The sequence below is a fragment of the Apiospora aurea genome, assembly GCF_038362705.1.
Source record: "Apiospora aurea strain CBS 24483 chromosome Unknown utg000007l_segment0_segment0, whole genome shotgun sequence".
Classification (NCBI taxonomy): Eukaryota; Fungi; Ascomycota; class Sordariomycetes; order Amphisphaeriales; family Apiosporaceae; genus Apiospora; species Apiospora aurea.
In genome coordinates, this window is record NW_027117394.1 from 606,662 (window position 1) to 624,718 (window position 18,057).

Below are 18,057 nucleotides of genomic sequence, written 5' to 3' on the forward strand. Positions count from 1 at the left end.
TAATCCGTTCTTTATTAAGCGTAATCGATTTAATAGTATTATTAGAGTTATAATTATCGTTAATAAATATTTGTCGGAATATAGCGACTATTTGAAAGGTTATATACTTTTTAAGTGTTTTCGGGAATTAATTAGTTTCTTTTTTATTTACTAGGTAAATAAAGCACTTATTATTATAATAGGCTATTTAAAATAAGTTATTATATAACACGTTTAGCGTACTATTAGCGTTATTTTCTTTAATAACTATTAGGGGTCCTTTTATTTTAATGGTATTAACGTGGCGTTTATTAGAAACGCGCTTAAACGTTTTTTAGGACTTCTATAATCTTTTATAAAGTATTCGTCTTTCCCGTAATTATAATAAGTAACGTCCTTTCGGCGTTTACCTTTATTATTTCGATGAGTGGCGTCTAAGTTTATAAGTTCGTTATATAATTTATAGGATATTTTTTTCTAAGTGCGTTAAATAAGTCGACCGCTATTAACCCGGGGTTTATTATTTAATCGTAAGGCTCGATTACCCGACTTTTTTAAGCGTCGTTCGTATAAATAGTTATCGATTTTAATTACCCTTTCTATGTATTTATTAAATTATTTAGAGCGATTTTCCCGGTTAATTTCGTCCTTTACGTTTTTTCGTAGTTTTACGTAGAAAAGTGTTATTAAAGCGTTATTATTACTTTATTTCGTTCGCGAAGAGATTTATTTAAACTTTACGGTATATATAAAAGCTAATCCTTTTTATTTAAACTATATAAATTATTTCTTTATAGTCCGAGCTTTATTTAAATTTTTAAAAGTAGCCTGTAGTTTTTTTTCGAAGGTAGAGTAATAACGGAAAATGCGGCGTGTTTAAATATTTTATTCCTTATTAAGGGGGTTATCGAAATAATTTTTTATAATAGGTTTAAACTATATAAGAGCGTTCTTTTTAAGGTATTTTACGGCATAGAGGATTCGATCGGCTTTTAAGTCAAAGTTTTTAGCGTAGAAGCGTAGGTACGCCTTTATTTAAGTTAAAAATCTATAGACGGTCCTTTTTTACTATTATAAGTTTAGGGTGCGATAAATTTATATTTAAAGCGTTAACGCGTAGATAATAAAGCTACTTAGTCGGTAAGCTGTTTATTATTATTAGCTAGTTAATTAATTCGTTTTTAAAGCTGTTCGACGAGTTAAAAAACGTCCGGTTTTCCGGTTAAGTTACTTATATTACCTTAGGCGGGGGTTCCGTTATTATTAAGATTTTAAAATATTATAATACTCTTATAAGAATATTACTTAAAGGTTTAAATAGTAACTCGTAAAAATAAGAGCGATTAAAATATAACGAACGGCTATCGGGGTTTAAAAAAAACCTCGTAAACGTATTAAGGTTTATATTAATTAAAACGAGAGAGTACTTAAATATATAAACGAGTGCGTTCGTTTAATATAATAAATAATATTTTAAACTAATCGTAAAACTTAATTAAAAGTATAATAGGTTCGTTTAAAATAATATGCTTTACTAATATATTAAATTAATACTTAAATTAATCGCTAAAATAGAAAGTGTTTATATAAAATATATAGGAAAGGTTTATCGTTATATATTTAATCTTTTTTTATTAATTTTGCTATATTTCCTTAAATTATTAGTTTATTAATAATCCGGTAATTTAATCGTAATGTTTAGCTTACTTACTAAAATGGTAAGCTATACCCCTGGGCTCACGGTGGCTTACGGTGATCCATAGTGAGCCATTACGTGACGAGGTAGTCCGTACGTCTTCTGCCAGTGTTCCCGTTCGTTACTTCTGACTGCGGGGCTTCTAAAATCGCTGTGCCTCTTTCTTGGCCGCATAAATGGCCAGGTCGTAACAGGAGGGCGCCAGAGGGGGTTGCATCTTAATCAAGAACATATGGGGGAAAGGGTCCCTCCCCTTTGTTGCCCAACCCCGCGACCTTTTATCGCATCAATGCGGAACCGCCTTCACGAGGAATGCGGTTATATCTCCTTCATCCAACATACGGGCATTGCCTATAACCTTAGTCAAGCTGCCGATACTGAAAGAGTGTGTTGTCAGAGATACAACGCTTGTCTCGTCGTTATCGAAAATGGCATTCAAGACCTTCCGCATACGGTCTTCGATCTCTTTATTCGATTCTGTCGGTTCCCCATCCTTTGCTTGCTGTATTTGGTATTCGTATTCGTCCTTTTGGGCGAAATCCGGCTCCGTTGCATAGTTGGGATATTGGTCCAAAATCTGTTCCTTTGTGCTGCGATAGTTGCAGGCGTCGCCATTGCCTTTTTCTCTCAGATTTTCCATGATAATCGGTCGAAACTTGTGTGCTCCTCCTGCGTGGGCTTCAAAGGCTGGTTCGTATACTTTCTTGGTCGTTTCGAGACAGCGACTCAGGGGACTGGTATAGATGGCATCTGGCAAGGGGAACTTGTCGATTTCGACCCAGTTAAACCACTCTTTGCCCAGGTCCTCTGCATCGTTATTTGTGACCCCCGAGTCACGTATTTGTAGCGTTATTTCCTTCGGAAGCAATGCGGCATCATAAAGTGATACTCTCGCCGCCGCATTCGGGTCACCTCCACGGAGATAGTCTTCCAAAACCCGTGGAATCTCGCAGCCAGCTCCCCTGAGGGCTTCCAAACTGACCTCTTTCTGATAAGCAGTTTTTAGTCCTTTCTACCAAACCACCAACATGTTAGTTGTTTCTCAAAACTGGGTTGAACTTTGCGGACGGGCAGCTTACCCTCCAGTCGTTCCTCACCTCTTCCCCTGCTTCATTGAACCTTTTTACCCCCTTTTCGATGTAATTATGCAAGCTGTAGCCGTGGCGTAGTACGAAGATCACTTTGTACTTTGCTCCTTGCTTGTTCTCCCTGTTAAGTTTGTCCACATAACTGCGAATTCGGGCCCATGGCTGTAGGATACCCTTATCACAAGAACTGCCTACCCCGTCGAAATCCGGCATGAGGCCCAGCTGTGGTTGTCGGATGAGTGTTGGGGGCTTCCTATTGTTTGGGTCTGCCCGGACTTTGTCCGCAAATACGTTGTCTATCAGGGAGAACGCGTATTTTCCCATAATGATGTGAATTCTAGGTAGAAAAGGCGATGAATCCTAAAGGAAAGGCCGAGAGTGATTTAAGTGCAATAACTAGTGCAGACGCTTTGGCAAGTCAGATTTAGGCTGCAGGTGTAATTACTCCGTGTCTGGTTAGGCTGCTTCCGTATGATTCTTCCGGGCAAAGTCTGACTAAATACCCACGGCCGCAGGAATATCGGTTTGCGTTTTGCTGTTGGAAGGGGGCGATGTCCAACAACCAACCGTTACGGAGGAGGAAACACGGCGTTTCTAGCAAGCGAGAACTTCTTTGTTCAAGCCGGCGCAAGAGGTCGGGTTAGTCCTAGTAACTCAGCCCACCCGACCCGCAGGACAAAGAGTTTGCCGGCATGACTTGTTTTCCAACCTGTGACTTCTGAAACAACAGTCACACCCCTTCTGGCCTCGACTTGTATTCACTACATCGTAGGGGATGCGTGGCTTATTAAGTATTGAAAACGCATAAACCATGATCATAAACCATTTGCGCCGTGCGAAAAGAACAACCATATATCCAACCGCACCAGCAACGCCGAACCCTGTATGGTATTCGTACACCCCGAGTGACCTCCCCGGACGGTGTTTGCTTCTGCAGCTAGGTATCTCCCCGTCACAAATCCCATATATATCGTTACTCGTAAAATCAAATCACAATGATCAACCCCCAGAACTCGACTCTCGGTGCACTCCAGGGGTAAGGTCGTGATTGTTTCCGCTTGGGCTCAAAGCTTTTGCTAATTAGGAATGTTTGGTAGTCCCGCCCCCTGAAGTGTTGCCATTCATAGGGGGTGGTTCCTTCTCTGCCTTAATCAGCATAGCAAGCATAGACCCTTCCTTAACCCGCAAAGGTGGTGATCCGACACTGGCTAGAATGCCCGAGATGGCGTACGAGTGCGTCGTCAACGATATGAAGTGAGAGTTGTCCGTGTCGAATATATCCTCGAGAAGGCGCTGTTTACGAGCTGTATGTTCATCGTCTGTCTCTGCAGTGGTCGACCCGTCTGTACTCCGAGCCCTCCAAAGCGTATCCTCCTCCTTGAAACCGGGTTCAAAGTAGAACTTGGGGAAGTTCTTCTCTATACTCGACCTGGTCCTCCTTCTATCACATGTATGATTCGTTAGCCGCTCTCTTAAGTTCTCCTTGATGACGGGCTGGATGTTGCGCCCGTTCTCCCGAAGTACATCGCTATATATAAGTTCAGTAGTCTCCAGGCACCGGACCATGGGGCTCGTGTAGATAGTTCCCGGGATCGGCATCCCGTTCTCTCTATTCCACTTCACCCAATCTCGCGCCAACTCTCGGGCTTGCTCTCTTCCCTTGTGAACTAGAGGCGAATCAACCCAATTTATGCGCCCATCCTTATCGCCATGTGAGGCAGGCAGCTCAGACATCTCAGGGAGCTCGTCCAACCTGGCCCCATCTACCAGCGCCCATTTCTCCTATACAGGGGGTTAGTAAATACGCAAGTTACATTTCAACTGGCATCGGGGGATCGCATACCTTCCATTTGGAGCCCACCGCATCCATGACGACGTTGTGAACACCCCTGCCATGGCGCACGACGTATATCACTTTATACGATTCATGGCTGTCGCATTCCCGATTCAGCTTTGCGACGTGGTCCTCCAGCCTCTTCCACTGCGAAGAGGAGGCAGGAGACGGCTTGCGGTCCTGGTCATAGTCCTTCTCCTCGATGATGCCCAATTGGTCGTAGGTGGCGATGGTTGTGGGCGAGCTGGAGCTGTTCTGGCCATCTTTTGTGTAGTCCACAAATATCTCCTGAACGGTTGTGAACTTGTACTTGCGACTCATTCCCAGGGGCGCTTCGCAGTTTGGTGTTGCTGTGTTGAGTGTTAATTTCGGACGGCTCTGAAAGGTATGCTTGACCACGCGCTTTATGAGGCTACGTAATCGCTTAACGGACATGCTGATGGTGGATTGCGTGCCACGGAGGGCGTACCGTAGTGTCTGGCTGGTACACACTGCCACAGAAAAAGAGTCACAAGTGTAAATAACTAAGTCGCCTGCCTGCTGGCTAGAGCGACATTCGAAATGCGCAAAAAGAGGGACTCGACACCTGATCGCTGCGGCTTGTAAGAAGAGGAAACCGACTTGACGAGCGCTTGTTGCGAACGAGTCACGGATCAGGTAGTCATCACCCCTTTGGAGGCGGGTAAGTCCAATCAGGGCGAGGGGATGGGTGAGCAGAGAGCCTTGTCTGGCCCCCAAAGCTGTCCAAGGCTCCCCAGGCAATGAGGCAGTCAGGTCTCTTCCGCTTGCCGTGTCGGTGCGGGGTAAGCCAGGTTCCGACTTATCCAGTCGGACTCATCAGCATGCCAAATGCCAAATGCCAAATGCACACCACCACCCAACTACTGCACAACCTAAAGTAAGCACTGCCCCAGCCACTCAACTCAGCCCTGGACTGGACCGCAGCCCAGTTGAGCAAACATCCATGCCATACCAAGATGGGCACGGGATGAGTCCCACGAGGGTCACGGCATCCATTTGTCTTCCAGGCAACAATGGCCTTCGCTTTCCACCCCAATTTGAGCCATGTATATACTTAGGTGTACATGGGCTTCCGTTGCGGCTGGATTGGCGCCGGCCTAAACGCCATTCATAACCCGCGGGATCGGGCTGGCGCGAAACTGATGGGTCTTTGTAGGTGACACCAGCGGTTGGGGCTGTCTTGGCCAGTTGCTTTTGCGCAATTGTGTCTTATCATCACCACATCCGGCCAGGCTGGCCGCTGAAAGTTGACCACAGTTTGCATGTAACATGTCGGTTTGCTGCTGGACCTATCGACCTGCAAATTGTGTGGAGGACGAAGCTGCCGCCCGAAAGAGAACGCTGCACAGAAGCTGCATGCACCGGCTCGTTGTCCATATAAGCACACCAATCTCAGCTGTGCCGCCCCCTGCAGTGCACCCTGGTTTGCAGCAGGTTGGTGTCCCACTCCTTGTCATCTTTTTTTTTCTTCGAAATATCGACAGCCCGCCTCGACATGTGTGAACTGTCGCTTCGTAATAACTCCATGAGTTCCCATCAGCCCCAAGGCAGACTCGGTTTTTTCGAGTAGACTGGGCGTTTTCTCGAATTGTTATTTCTTTGAGAGCTTGCGCGATTGTCACTTCCCCTACATTGAAGTTCCACCTTTGCTTCTTAGAGTATTGGCCAATCCACTCACTCAAGCTCCCAGCCTCAGCTTAGACTGCCCGGCAGCTCTGGGCTCTGCCAACCCGGGTCCCTGACAGAATGGATATTCTGCGGGAATACGCTGAGCTGGAATACGACGAAGCTGAGGCCGACAAATTTATCGAGACACCAACGCCACTCGAACTGTACATTTACAGCGCCGTCGATGCAGCCGGCCAAGAGTTCAGGTCAGAATGCGAACTTTCAAACGACCACCTGCTGTTTAACACCCTCAAAGAGAAGCGGGACAGGCGCAAAGATACGCAGAAGGCATCATTTGAGCTGATATTTTTACCTGTGACTACCAAGGGGAAAGGATTCGGTCTCAGCAAGCACAACTTCAGACAGCTTTTCAAAGATCTCGGTGTGGATTACTCGATCCTAGGTTTCCTGGTCTCGTCCAGATCAGGTTGGTACTGTGTCCATAATGGCGACGGTTGCTACAGCTTCCTTTACAAGGACTACTTGTACTCCTTAGCATGGTCGTTCAACGCCAAGACGATGGAAACCAGAGCCATGATCTGTGAGCGGAGCGCATACAGGAAGCATTCGTCCCTGAAAAAGAGCCAGAGCGGAGGTGGGAAGATATTCGATTTGCCTGGACTCAAAGCTATGCATTTGTATTATCCGCTCACTCTAGCCTTCTTCGGCTTGGTTGATGCGAGATGTTATCTGGATGGGCTGATTGTCACAGATGGCTACAGCCTTGGCGAAGTCGAGAAGCTGACAAACCACGGAGCGTGGGCCGCGATGCAAAAACATCTCGAAAAGCTTGCGAAGCAAAAGGCCGCCGAGAAGAAAAAGACGGCGGTAAACCCGAGGAGAAGAGAAAGGACGAACACAGGACGGAGGAGCAGGACAATCCCCAAGAATCTAATCCTCCAAGCGTAAACGCCCTCTCTACAGCACTGAGGAAGATTGCCGAAGTGATTGGCGTCTTTTCGAACTTTTTCAAAAGTGTCGACGTTGCAATATCCATGGCCAAGACGCTGGAACAGTCCAGCTTCTGGAGAGAATGGCTGGAAAAGGCCATTGACCAGGAGCGCAAGGACGAGATCCTCGCACGATTCGACATTGTTGCTGAGTCCATGCCAGATGCAGTACATCTACTGTGCGACAGGATTCACACCGTCGACCAAACGGCACGGGCTACCCAGAAACGGGCCAAAGCCCAAGCCGGTGTTGTAAGTCTTCGTCAATTACCCTTACAAATGACTCCGAATATCAGGTTAACCAGATATACCAGGTATCTGGGCTGATTGCCCGCGAGGATACGCGCTTCAGCCACCATTTGGCCGATCGAGCCAGACGGGACGGCGCCACCATGAAGGTAATCGCCCTGATGACCATGGGATTCTTGCCCGCCACCTTTTACGCCGCGCTCTGGTCCATACCGGTGCTGGAGGAGCCTGGCTTGACCAAGGACGACTTTTGGGTCTATTGGGCCTTCACCGTCCCCACGACCATTGTGATCTTCTTCGTTTGGGATTGGCTGAATGACAACAACCTGAAGAAGCTTGCTTCCCTAGAAACGTACCGTACGCTGCTGAAAAGAGCCCGAGAGACTGGCGATGAGAATGCGCAGGCCGGCGATGATATTGAAAACCTTGTATCCACCCCCAGTACGGACGTCCTGGGTCGGGAATCACCACCGCGCAGGCGGTTGGTAGATCTCGAGAAAGGCGAGAGGAGGTCCACTCACTCTTGATGCCTTTCGAAACGCCTTGTCGCAGCATGAAATGGATTGGACTGCCCCCAGTACGCATCTTTATGAGAACATTAGATTGCATGATTCCTTCAAACTACTGTCTGGTCAGCATGGAGTTCGGGTCAGAATGGCTAGGTCACGATGCTCACGAAAATTGATTTGTATCATTGTTAGCAAGCGGGCTGGGTGCATGACTTACTCAATATACTGCATATAATATATAGGGATACAGATTGTATGTCCATAGATCGATACCAATAACACATTTTGAGCATCAAATAAATCAGACTTATCACCAGATGCGCGACCCTCTTTCGAATGTTGAACCAACGCTCCTGAGAGGTAGATGTTGGTTGGGTGGGCCTGTCCTTGTCATGCCAGTAAGCCAACAGCCTATCACATGCATCATGACATTCACCCTGCTGTCAAACATCCAGTCACTCCCGAACAGCAATCACCCAGTCGCAGCATTGGCGATCGAGAAGCTGTGCCAACCAGTGTTTCTGGCAAGGCCAGCTGGGTGGAGCTCATTGGCAGTTGGCGCCGCACGACGCTGTTGCCTACGGCAATTGCTTCCTTCCTTTCCCCTTTCTATGGACGCCATTATTCCATGGCGTGTAACAGACGCCTACTAAACTTAAGATACTCAAGACAGAGTTTATTTCACTTACAGTGTGTAATATAGAGAGTCTGACTCACACTGTGTGATTTCGGGTTAAACAGGCTGCCTAGTTCACAAGCCAGCAGCGACTTCACTGCCATCACTGCAACATCTCGAACGTCAATCTCAACCACGATGGTCAAGATCCAAATCCAATCGGACCTCCATCTGGAGGCGCCGAAAACGTATGACATCTTCGAGATCGTCCCCAAAGCTCCATACTTGGCTCTCCTGGGTGATATCGGATGCCTCGCCAAGGACTATGACCAGTACACCCAGTTCCTCCTGGCGCAGCTTCGCAACTTCAAGGCGGTGCTGCTCGCCCTGGGCAACCACGAGCCATACCACTCGAGCTGGGAGGAGGCAAAGGCCTCCATGGCCAAGTTCCAGGAGGAGGTGGCATCTCGGAAGCAAGCGGGGGAGCAGCTCGGGACTTTCGTCTTGCTCGACCAGACACGGTTCGATATTGATGACGACGAGGAGGGAGATGAGGACGGAGGAGTCACGATCCTGGGATGCACGTTCTACTCGCACGTACCGCCGAAGGCGCGGAAGGACGTCGGCCTCCGGCTCAACGACTTCAACTACATCGAGGACTGGGGCCTCGACGAGCACAACGGCGCGCACGCGAGCGACCTCGCCTGGCTCAACGCCGAGATCACCGCCCTCGAGGCACCCTCATCCGGCTCGGGGTCAGCCATGGCGCCGAAGCCGAGGAGGATCGCCGTCCTGACGCACTACTGCCCGACGCCCGACGCGCGCGCGCAGGACCCCCGGCACGCCGGCAGCCCCATCCTGCCCGGGTTCGCGACGGACCTGGGCGGCGAGGCGTGCTGGGAGAGCGGGGCGGTCAGGCTGTGGGCGTTTGGGCACACGCACTACAATTGCGACTTTGTGGATGAGGAGCGCCACGGGAAACGCATCTATACCAACCAGCGCGGGTACAGCTTCAGCCAGTCGCCTGGGTTTGATGGGACGGCGGTGGTGGAGGTTTGAGGATGGTCGGGTTGGTGGTGGACGATCTCTTACATGGAGGCTATCGTCTCCCCTTGATGGACAACGCTGCCTTGGGTGTAATAGGTACTTGCCGCAAATGATCGATAGGCCTGTTTGTCTACCTAAATCAAGCATCACATCCAGTAGGAAACGCATCATGCCCAGTGGTACAAAATATATCACCACTGGACAAACTATTCATTCAACTTGAGATACCCTGATATGATAGATGAATGACCATGGTCAATTATTTCAAAACACAATGATTCATGATACATGCAGTTTCACTCGGCTCTTGATTTACGCCCAAGTTGACAAGATCGTTCATTCACCTACTTTTGCAGCGAAAAGTCGAGGTATCGGCCCCTCAACCCCTATTTATTGTAGCCACATTCATGCCGCCCTTTCGTGGCTTATTCGGGTTCGTACACGTATCCCGTATTCGGGTCGCGGCGACCAATCGTTCCGTCCGATGGCATCTGGCCAAAACAAAATTGGCCAATGTGACGACGCGATTAAACCCGATTGCCAGCGCCCCCAGGGGAATGAACTTTGCGGGACCCTGGTCGAGGCTAAAACCATTGGCAAATGAAATTGCCATTCGAACTTTTGCTGTCGAATTTCCGGCAGCTAACTACGACGGGCATAGTGAGCGAGGAGCCGGCCAATTGACTTTGGCAGTTTCGCAACGGAGAGGGGCATCAAGCAGGGAGCCGGAAAGGCATCTGAACATTTCACGACCAGGCAATAACAAGCAACATTAGCGGTGGCAGCCAGCATGTGCTTCTTCTCCTGAATGGTCCAGTACAGTAGGCTGTTCTGCTGTCGCTTGGGCAGATTCTTGGGGCTCTCCCTTCGCGACGGGGAGAAGGGATCCATATTAATCAAATGATAGATAGACCAGATCTACTATTGCTACCACCACTGCTACCGCTATTACTAGCAGCTCCCTTTTCTTAAGTTGACTTGACTCGCTGGCCAACTTGACAAGCGGAGGCTCTTGTGATCGTACCACTACTACTTCCAGTCCATCGCTCCTTCTTCTCCCTCCTCTTCCTTCACCTCCCCCCACGACTAATTTGCATACCCAACTTTTAATCAACTTGCCCGCTCTAGCCCTTCTTCAACAACGCCCCATCATTCAACATGGCTAGCAAGAGCAAGATCCTCGAGAAGCAGGATCGCGAGCGCGATGCCGCCTTCAACACCGCCATGCACGGCGAGGCCTCGGGGGCCGATGGTGGTTTCCGCGCCATGCTGCGTAAGGGTGGCGGTACCGCCGCCCAGCGCGCTGCCACCGAGGAGTACTTCAAGCACTGGGACAACCAGGCCGCGAAGGACGAGACCGAGGAGACGCGAGCGGTAAGTAGCACCCTGCACCAGGAAGCCACCTGGCAGCGCTCGAAAGGGGGTCGTGCGATCCCTTTCGTGCGACCTGCCTGCTCAAGAACCTATGAAGCTAATTTCTACTCTCTGTCCTCAGAAACGAACCGCTGAGTACGCCACGCTCACCCGCCACTACTACAACCTCGCGACCGACTTGTACGAGTATGGCTGGGGCCAGTCCTTCCACTTCTGCCGCTACTCGATCGGCGAGTCCTTCTACCAGGCCATCGCGCGCCACGAGCACTACCTCGCACACCAGATCGGTATCAAGGAGGGCATGAAGGTGCTGGACGTTGGTTGCGGTGTGGGTGGCCCCGCCCGCGAGATCGCCAAGTTCACCGGTGCCCACATTACCGGTCTGAACAACAACGACTACCAGATCCAGCGCGCCACCGCCTACGCAAAGAAGGAGGGTCTGTCGCACCAGCTGGCCTTCGTCAAGGGTGACTTCATGCAAATGGACTTCCCCGACAACAGCTTCGATGCCGTCTACGCCATCGAGGCTACCGTGCACGCCCCCGAGCTGTCGGGCGTCTACAGCGAGATCTTCCGCGTCCTGAAGCCCGGTGGCGTCTTCGGCGTCTACGAGTGGCTCATGACTGACGACTACGACAACGACAACCTGCACCACCGCGAGATCCGCCTGGGTATCGAGCAGGGTGACGGTATCTCCAACATGGTCAAGGTCTCGGAGGGTCTGGAGGCCATGAAGATTGCTGGCTTCACCATGATGCACCACGAGGATCTGGCTGACCGCCCCGACCCCATGCCCTGGTACTGGCCCCTGGCCGGCCAGTGGAAGTACATGCAGAGCATCTACGATATCCCTACCATTGCGCGCATGACCTGGTGGGGACGTGGCCTTGCCCACCGCTTCGCCGGTATGCTGGAGATGCTGAGGGTTGCCCCTGCCGGTACTCGCAAGACCGCCGACAGTCTGGCCGTGGCCGCCGACTGCCTGGTTGCTGGAGGCAGGGAGCACCTGTTCACCCCTATGTACCTGATGGTCGGCAAGAAGCCCGCCGACATCAACGGTTCGTCATAAAAGAGAGGAGATCGCAAGAGAGGAGAGGCGCGCACAGAAGAACATTATGAGGTGCAGTAGGGGCACGCACACTGATGACAACATCGAACATCACACAAATACCAAGCATCCCTCCCGAGAGAAGAGGGCAGACGTCACGAGACCGCGACATGACGGGACCTGACAGCCGACCAAAGCTGCATATATCCCTTAGTAGTAATAGAGGGCCGAGCTGACAGCACCCACCGCGCCCCCGTCTTACTGCATATCTATGTAGGTAGCTAGGAGAGACCGGGGACGGGTTGGGATCAAGCTCTGGTCCCTTGATTCTATGTATCTATTTTCCGAACCCGACCTTAGCATTTGGCGGAGTATTTGGGGGGGGGTTTGCGAAAAAGAGTCAGCATCGACAAAAGAGCATGTTAGAACTAATACAACTTATGAACAAACTTGTTGATCCACGTAAGGAAACTGGTGTTAATGCATGGAGCGCCAGTGGCGCTGCGAATTGACTTTTTGGTTAGGTAGGTTTACTCGCCTGCCTGGACCTGCTGAAGCTTCGGGGCTTTCAAGCTCTCTCAAGGCCTGACCTGTAGCTCTCTTGGCAACCTGGCAAGTGAATTGAGCATTTTGATAGCTTTGCATATCCAATGATTTTTGGCATGCTGCTACAGCGCCCAACGGGAAACACATCAAGCAATTCATAGAGGCATAGACAGCGATATACATCCATCTACGTGCAATTCCCCCGTCGAGTTGAATTGGTACATCGGGGATCCCCAACTGTCGTTGATAGAGTCGGAGATTCTGTTCTGATAAGAAACAGGACCCTTGAGCTGGTTCCAGACTCGGTGCCGGGCTAGGCTGGAAGAGAACTAGCGCAATTGAGATATCGTGGGCAAGCCCAACAAGAGCGGTTTCCTATTCTCCCCGAGAAAAAAGTTGAGCGCAAAAGGCTGGACCTGACTTGGCTTTGCTCGACGACGATTGGCTCAGCGGCGAGAAAGTATCCAGCAAAGATTACAAAGGCTGTACCAGCGAGAGGGAAAAAAATCCCTCCAACGAATCTGGTTGCTTGATTGCGACCACAGCACGCTGCCCGCCCGTAGCCCCAGATCCCTCCAGATAACCTAAGGTTAGAGAGTCAGAGAGCACAGAGAGAGAGAGAGAGAGAAAGAAAGTTGAAGCAGGACTTGAAGACAGACAACGACAGCTGAGCTCCAATCGACTCAGCAGCTCACCCGCCAACCCGCTCACCCCCCCTGCAACTTCAACGCCTGCACTTTTTTGCGGCTTTGCATGCTGACTTGATTTTCCACCCTTCCACGACTTCCGATCCCCAGTCCGAAATCTCACTTTTTGTCAATTGCCCATCTGCCTGCCATTTCTTCCGGTGGATCTCGGATTGGACTTGATCTAGTCTTTCTTTTTCTTTCTACCCTCCCTTGGCCAATTGACCCTTCGCTCGACGCTCGTCTGCCGATAGCCCTCCCACAAAATGTCGCGATACCTTCGTCCGGCAGCCCGCGCTGCGGCCTCCGTCTCGCGAGCCACCGCCTTCTCTCCCTTCGCCACCTCCACCATCCGATCCATTCCCCGAGCCACCCCCATATTCGCTCAGCGAAGGACGTACGCCGACAACAAGGGCGTCAAGGAGTACACCGTCCGTGATGCTCTGAACGAGGCCCTGGCGGAGGAGCTCGAGGCCAACGACAAGGTCTTCGTCCTCGGCGAGGAAGTCGCCCAGTACAATGGTGCATACAAGGTGACCAAGGGTCTTCTGGACCGCTTCGGCGACCGCCGTGTCATCGACACCCCCATCACCGAGTCCGGTTTCTGCGGTCTCGCTGTCGGTGCTGCCCTCAGCGGTCTCCACCCCGTCTGCGAGTTCATGACCTTCAACTTCGCCATGCAGGCCATTGACCAGATTGTCAACTCCGCCGCCAAGACCCTGTACATGAGCGGTGGTATCCAGCCCTGCAACATCACCTTCCGTGGCCCCAACGGTTTCGCCGCTGGTGTCGGCGCCCAGCACTCCCAGGACTACAGCGCCTGGTACGGCTCCATCCCCGGTCTCAAGGTCGTCGCGCCTTGGTCCGCCGAGGATGCCAAGGGTCTTCTCAAGGCCGCCATCCGTGACCCCAACCCCGTCTGTGTCCTCGAGAACGAGCTTCTCTACGGTCAGGCCTTCCCCATGTCCGAGGCCGCCCAGAAGGACGACTTCGTTCTCCCCATCGGCAAGGCCAAGGTCGAGCGCTCCGGCAAGGACCTGACCATTGTCACCCTCTCCCGCTGCGTCGGCCAGTCGCTTGAGGCTGCCGACCAGCTCAAGTCCAAGTACGGTGTCGAGGCTGAAGTGATCAACCTGCGATCCGTCAAGCCCCTCGACCTCGAGACCATCATCCAGAGCATCAAGAAGACGCGCCACCTTATGGTCGTCGAGTCCGGCTTCCCCGCTTTCGGTGTCGGCTCCGAGGTCCTCGCTCTCGCCATGGAGTACGGCTTTGACTACCTTGCCGCCCCCGGCCAGCGTGTCACCGGTGCTGAGGTCCCCACTCCCTACGCTGCCAAGCTCGAGGAGATGGCCTTCCCTACCATTGACATCATCGCGAACCAGGCTGCCCGTCTTCTCAAGGTCTAAGTCGAGTCGCAACGACAAGGGGGAGTTTGGAAGGGAGCGAGTGCGGTGGAAGTGGTCACTTGTTAAGCCACCATCGAAAGAACCGAAACCCCTTTCTATGAGAAGCTAAAACAAGGACGTGGCGGGTTGAGGCTGCATTAGCCTGCAACCAAAAAGCGTAACAAAACTCTCTCTCCCACACATATATCACAGCCTATGGTTTTTTGTTCTCTTGATAGTAATGCGCAATTGGCATGGCATAGACGCGGAGTATGGATTTTCCCAACGGGGCCCAAAGATAGGTCACAATTACGACGACGCTACGCGGCTGTGATTCTCAAGAGGAGAGGGGAACAGCATGAGGGGCGATTCTGTACTTGTAAAGCTAAGCTAGAGAGGCGTGTGAATTGAAGAGAATCTGTACAATCCAGTAGTTTGGTTTGGGTTTTCTCGAGTCTGCTTGTGGCGTGCTTCTGTCGTCGTAGGATAGTCACCAGACTGACAGCATGTGTGCCCTGTCAGATGTTATCAGCCAGCTACAGCCAACCCTATCGACTTCATGTGGCAGTGTTTCGCCTCGAGCTTTTGGTAGATATGGATGCGTTTTTGTAGATTCAAAGTCATTTGGATTCTATTATTGCACCAATCTATCTTCCAATCGACATTTTGAAGCAAGACAGAGCAGCACGAAGATTAATGTACGAACTGCCCCTATTCGACCTTGCGGCGCTGCAGATAGGGGTAGCTCGTATATTTCTGGGCGGAATTGGGGAACGTTTGAGTTCGGAATTGACTGCGCAGTAACCGGCTGTGGCAGCAACCGTCAGTCCTCGAAACAGGAAACCTACTAACCTACATCTTGTCACATGCACCTTTGACATACAGCTTTGCCTACCTGACTTCAATGGCATTTCCCGCACCTTCGTACACAAAAGGTCTTGGTTGGCCTTCTGATATTCAGATTTCTCATATGTCTTATTTCGTGCATGTTCATCCGCCTTGCCTACCGTTCTCACTACAGTTATTCGGTATTACTGACGACCTTGTTGTTCGTTGCCCAAACAAGTTTGCCGAATGGCCAACATGATTGAAGCCAGAAACTATTCCGCTCTGCTCAATCGCACCAACATCCATGGCAGCGAAGAAGGGTCTGAGGTAACACTGTTACATGCGAGGGCAAACAACTTATACGCATCAGGAAGTTCGAAAATGATCTTGATCATCAAGTTGCTGCTGTATCCCCCAGTTCAGGTCCCCACTCGAGATCCCCAAGTGCTGATGACGGGGCTGTTCCGCTGCTATTTTGCACCCCCTGTCTTCAGCTGAACAATAAAGACCTGCGAGTCATCATCGTAGCCACCTGAACCTGAACCAACAGGCCACTCACAGCTGGTGGCAATGGTCCGTATGAGGATATGATCATTCATCTTTCATTCCGCTCGACACGGCGAGAGCTTGGCGTTGGGTCATATGCCTCTCTACGAGCTGAGAGGTCCTTGACCCTCTGCTAATGTCCCAGATTACTACTCACGACTTATACCCCCCGTTGAACCTCCAATATCCAGTTCTGTAGGAAGGGAGCAAATACCTAAAGCACAGCTTGAAAACACTGATAGCAATGCCTTCGGAGTACGTCGACCTAGCACCGCAGATCCTGCGCCAGCGGCTGGTCGTCGAAGGCTACCCGGCCAAGGCCATTGCCGAGAGCGAAATCAAAGACTACCTGTCCAAGCTGTCGGAGATCACGCGGATGACCCGCCTGCTCGAGCCGGTCACCCACAAGAGCGATCTCTACGGCTGGGCGGGATGGGTACACTGGGAGACCAGCGGCGCCCACTTCTACGCCTGGGAGAAGCCCCTGCTGTTCTTCAGCGTCGACATCTACACGTGCAAGCAGTTCGACCCGAAGCTGGTGGTGGACTTCACGCGCGACTGTTTCAAAGCTAGCGACATCACTGCTAAGGATTTCAGTTCCTCATCGGCTCCAGATCTAGCTCTTAGCGAGAAGGCGCCGATCGCCCCATCAGGTGTTGCCCGCTATACGTTGAGTGACGCCGACCTCGACAGACTGTCCCGGAGGCTACTGGCCGAACAGCCCCCCAAAGCCAGCGATGCGCTAATTGTGTACCGGTTGGACGGCACAGACGAGCTATCCAACCTGGCCCGACACATCGAGCGCGAAGTATTCGAAGAGAGCTTCGGCAACGACGAGGGACAGATGCGCCAGATCTACGGCCTATACGAGGACGTCAGCACCTTCTTCCTCGCCATGGACCAGTCCGCCCGCCGCTCCATCGGTGCGCTGCGAGCCATGCGCCCGCGCGCGGACCTGGGCTTCCTGACGCTGCGGGAGGCGGAGAAGTACGCCGGCGTCACGCCCGCGCAGTTCCGGGCGCACCACGGCCTCGAGGCCGAGGCCGACTGGGCGGACAGCACGGTTGACTGGGGGACCCTGGCCGTGCCGAAGCGGCACCGCGCGGCTGACGGACACTTACTGGCGGCGATGCTGTTCCGCGCGGGGCAGACACGGTCCTGCCTCGAGGGCGTGCGGCACTACATCCTCCTCGCGGACGCGGAGCTGCACCGCACCTTTGATATGCTGGGGTTCCCGTTCGCGGCGCTGGCGGGCACGAGGCCGTTTAGCTATGAGGGGTCTGCGGAGAGTGCGCTGCTGTATGGGCGGCCGGGGGAGTTCTTTTGCGGCCATGAAGCGGAAGTGCGCCGAGACCACGGATAAGAGTTTGGGGCCGATCTTAAGCGCTTTTGTTGCGCGGTTCGTACATGGTGTTGGGATTGATCATCGGTTCATGTTTGAGTTTGCGGTTGGGCCGGGGGGGTTCGTCGCCGGTGCCGGTTTCTGAGAGGGTGGGCGGCGGTGGCAGGGCGAAGCTGTAGGCCGGGAGCGAGGGGGCGAAGATGTTATGCGGGTGCGGATGGCGTATCTTGGTCGGCACGTCTATAATAGCCCCTGGACATACCCTTCCAACGCACTGATCGCAGGTGTTGACTCTACCTCATCTGCCGTCCCAGGGTGATATTCGGCTCTTCGCTTAGCATGATAACATCACATATATCCCGTACCAGCCCAACCGCGGAAGCGTAGTTGCATGGCCGGACTCCGTGTTGTTTCATCGCAACCCACTCACCCATCCCGACGGGTACTGAACGAGTTTAGCGAGCTTTTGCTTCTTCTGAGCGATGGATGATAGAAAACGAGAGAGGGTTTTTTTGTCTTTTTTTTTTTTTTTTTTAAAAAAAAAAAAAAAAAAAAAAAGAACGCTTGCTGCTACTGCCACAGGTGGCAGGCACGTTAATGCACGCAGTCGTCCTCACGACTACGGGGGGGCAAGGGCCTGTC

At 51.6% G+C, this 18,057-nt stretch overlaps 7 protein-coding genes across 7 annotated transcripts; 5 read left to right on the forward strand and 2 right to left on the reverse strand.

Moving 5' to 3' along the window:
• Positions 1-1,961: 1,961 nt before the first annotated feature.
• On the reverse strand, positions 1,962-3,087 carry PG986_010469 (phosphoglycerate mutase; the record flags this gene model as incomplete). Its single annotated transcript, XM_066846691.1, has 2 exons — positions 1,962-2,663; positions 2,755-3,087. 2 exons carry the CDS (start codon positions 3,085-3,087, stop codon positions 1,962-1,964), a joined length of 1,035 nt encoding a protein of 344 aa, XP_066696182.1.
• A 756-nt stretch (positions 3,088-3,843) lies between these two features.
• On the reverse strand, positions 3,844-4,918 carry PG986_010470 (uncharacterized protein; the record flags this gene model as incomplete). Its single annotated transcript, XM_066846692.1, has 2 exons — positions 3,844-4,545; positions 4,607-4,918. The coding sequence occupies 2 exons, from the start codon at positions 4,916-4,918 to the stop codon at positions 3,844-3,846; spliced, it is 1,014 nt and encodes a 337-aa protein (XP_066696183.1).
• A 1,446-nt stretch (positions 4,919-6,364) lies between these two features.
• On the forward strand, positions 6,365-8,012 carry PG986_010471 (uncharacterized protein; the record flags this gene model as incomplete). Its single annotated transcript, XM_066846693.1, is given in 3 exon segments — positions 6,365-7,114; positions 7,132-7,488; positions 7,551-8,012. The coding sequence occupies 3 exon segments, from the start codon at positions 6,365-6,367 to the stop codon at positions 8,010-8,012; spliced, it is 1,569 nt and encodes a 522-aa protein (XP_066696184.1).
• Positions 8,013-8,808: 796 nt separating this feature from the next.
• PG986_010472 (uncharacterized protein) lies at positions 8,809-9,669 on the forward strand (the record flags this gene model as incomplete). The annotated part of the gene is made up of 1 exon (XM_066846694.1): positions 8,809-9,669. One exon carries the CDS (start codon positions 8,809-8,811, stop codon positions 9,667-9,669), a length of 861 nt encoding a protein of 286 aa, XP_066696185.1.
• A 1,146-nt stretch (positions 9,670-10,815) lies between these two features.
• Positions 10,816-12,100, forward strand: PG986_010473 (S-adenosyl-L-methionine-dependent methyltransferase; the record flags this gene model as incomplete). Its single annotated transcript, XM_066846695.1, has 2 exons — positions 10,816-11,031; positions 11,153-12,100. 2 exons carry the CDS (start codon positions 10,816-10,818, stop codon positions 12,098-12,100), a joined length of 1,164 nt encoding a protein of 387 aa, XP_066696186.1.
• A 1,477-nt stretch (positions 12,101-13,577) lies between these two features.
• On the forward strand, positions 13,578-14,720 carry PG986_010474 (pyruvate dehydrogenase E1- beta subunit; the record flags this gene model as incomplete). Its single annotated transcript, XM_066846696.1, has 1 exon — positions 13,578-14,720. One exon carries the CDS (start codon positions 13,578-13,580, stop codon positions 14,718-14,720), a length of 1,143 nt encoding a protein of 380 aa, XP_066696187.1.
• Positions 14,721-16,317: 1,597 nt separating this feature from the next.
• Positions 16,318-17,436, forward strand: PG986_010475 (uncharacterized protein; the record flags this gene model as incomplete). The annotated part of the gene is made up of 1 exon (XM_066846697.1): positions 16,318-17,436. The coding sequence occupies one exon, from the start codon at positions 16,318-16,320 to the stop codon at positions 17,434-17,436; it is 1,119 nt and encodes a 372-aa protein (XP_066696188.1).
• Positions 17,437-18,057: the final 621 nt, after the last annotated feature.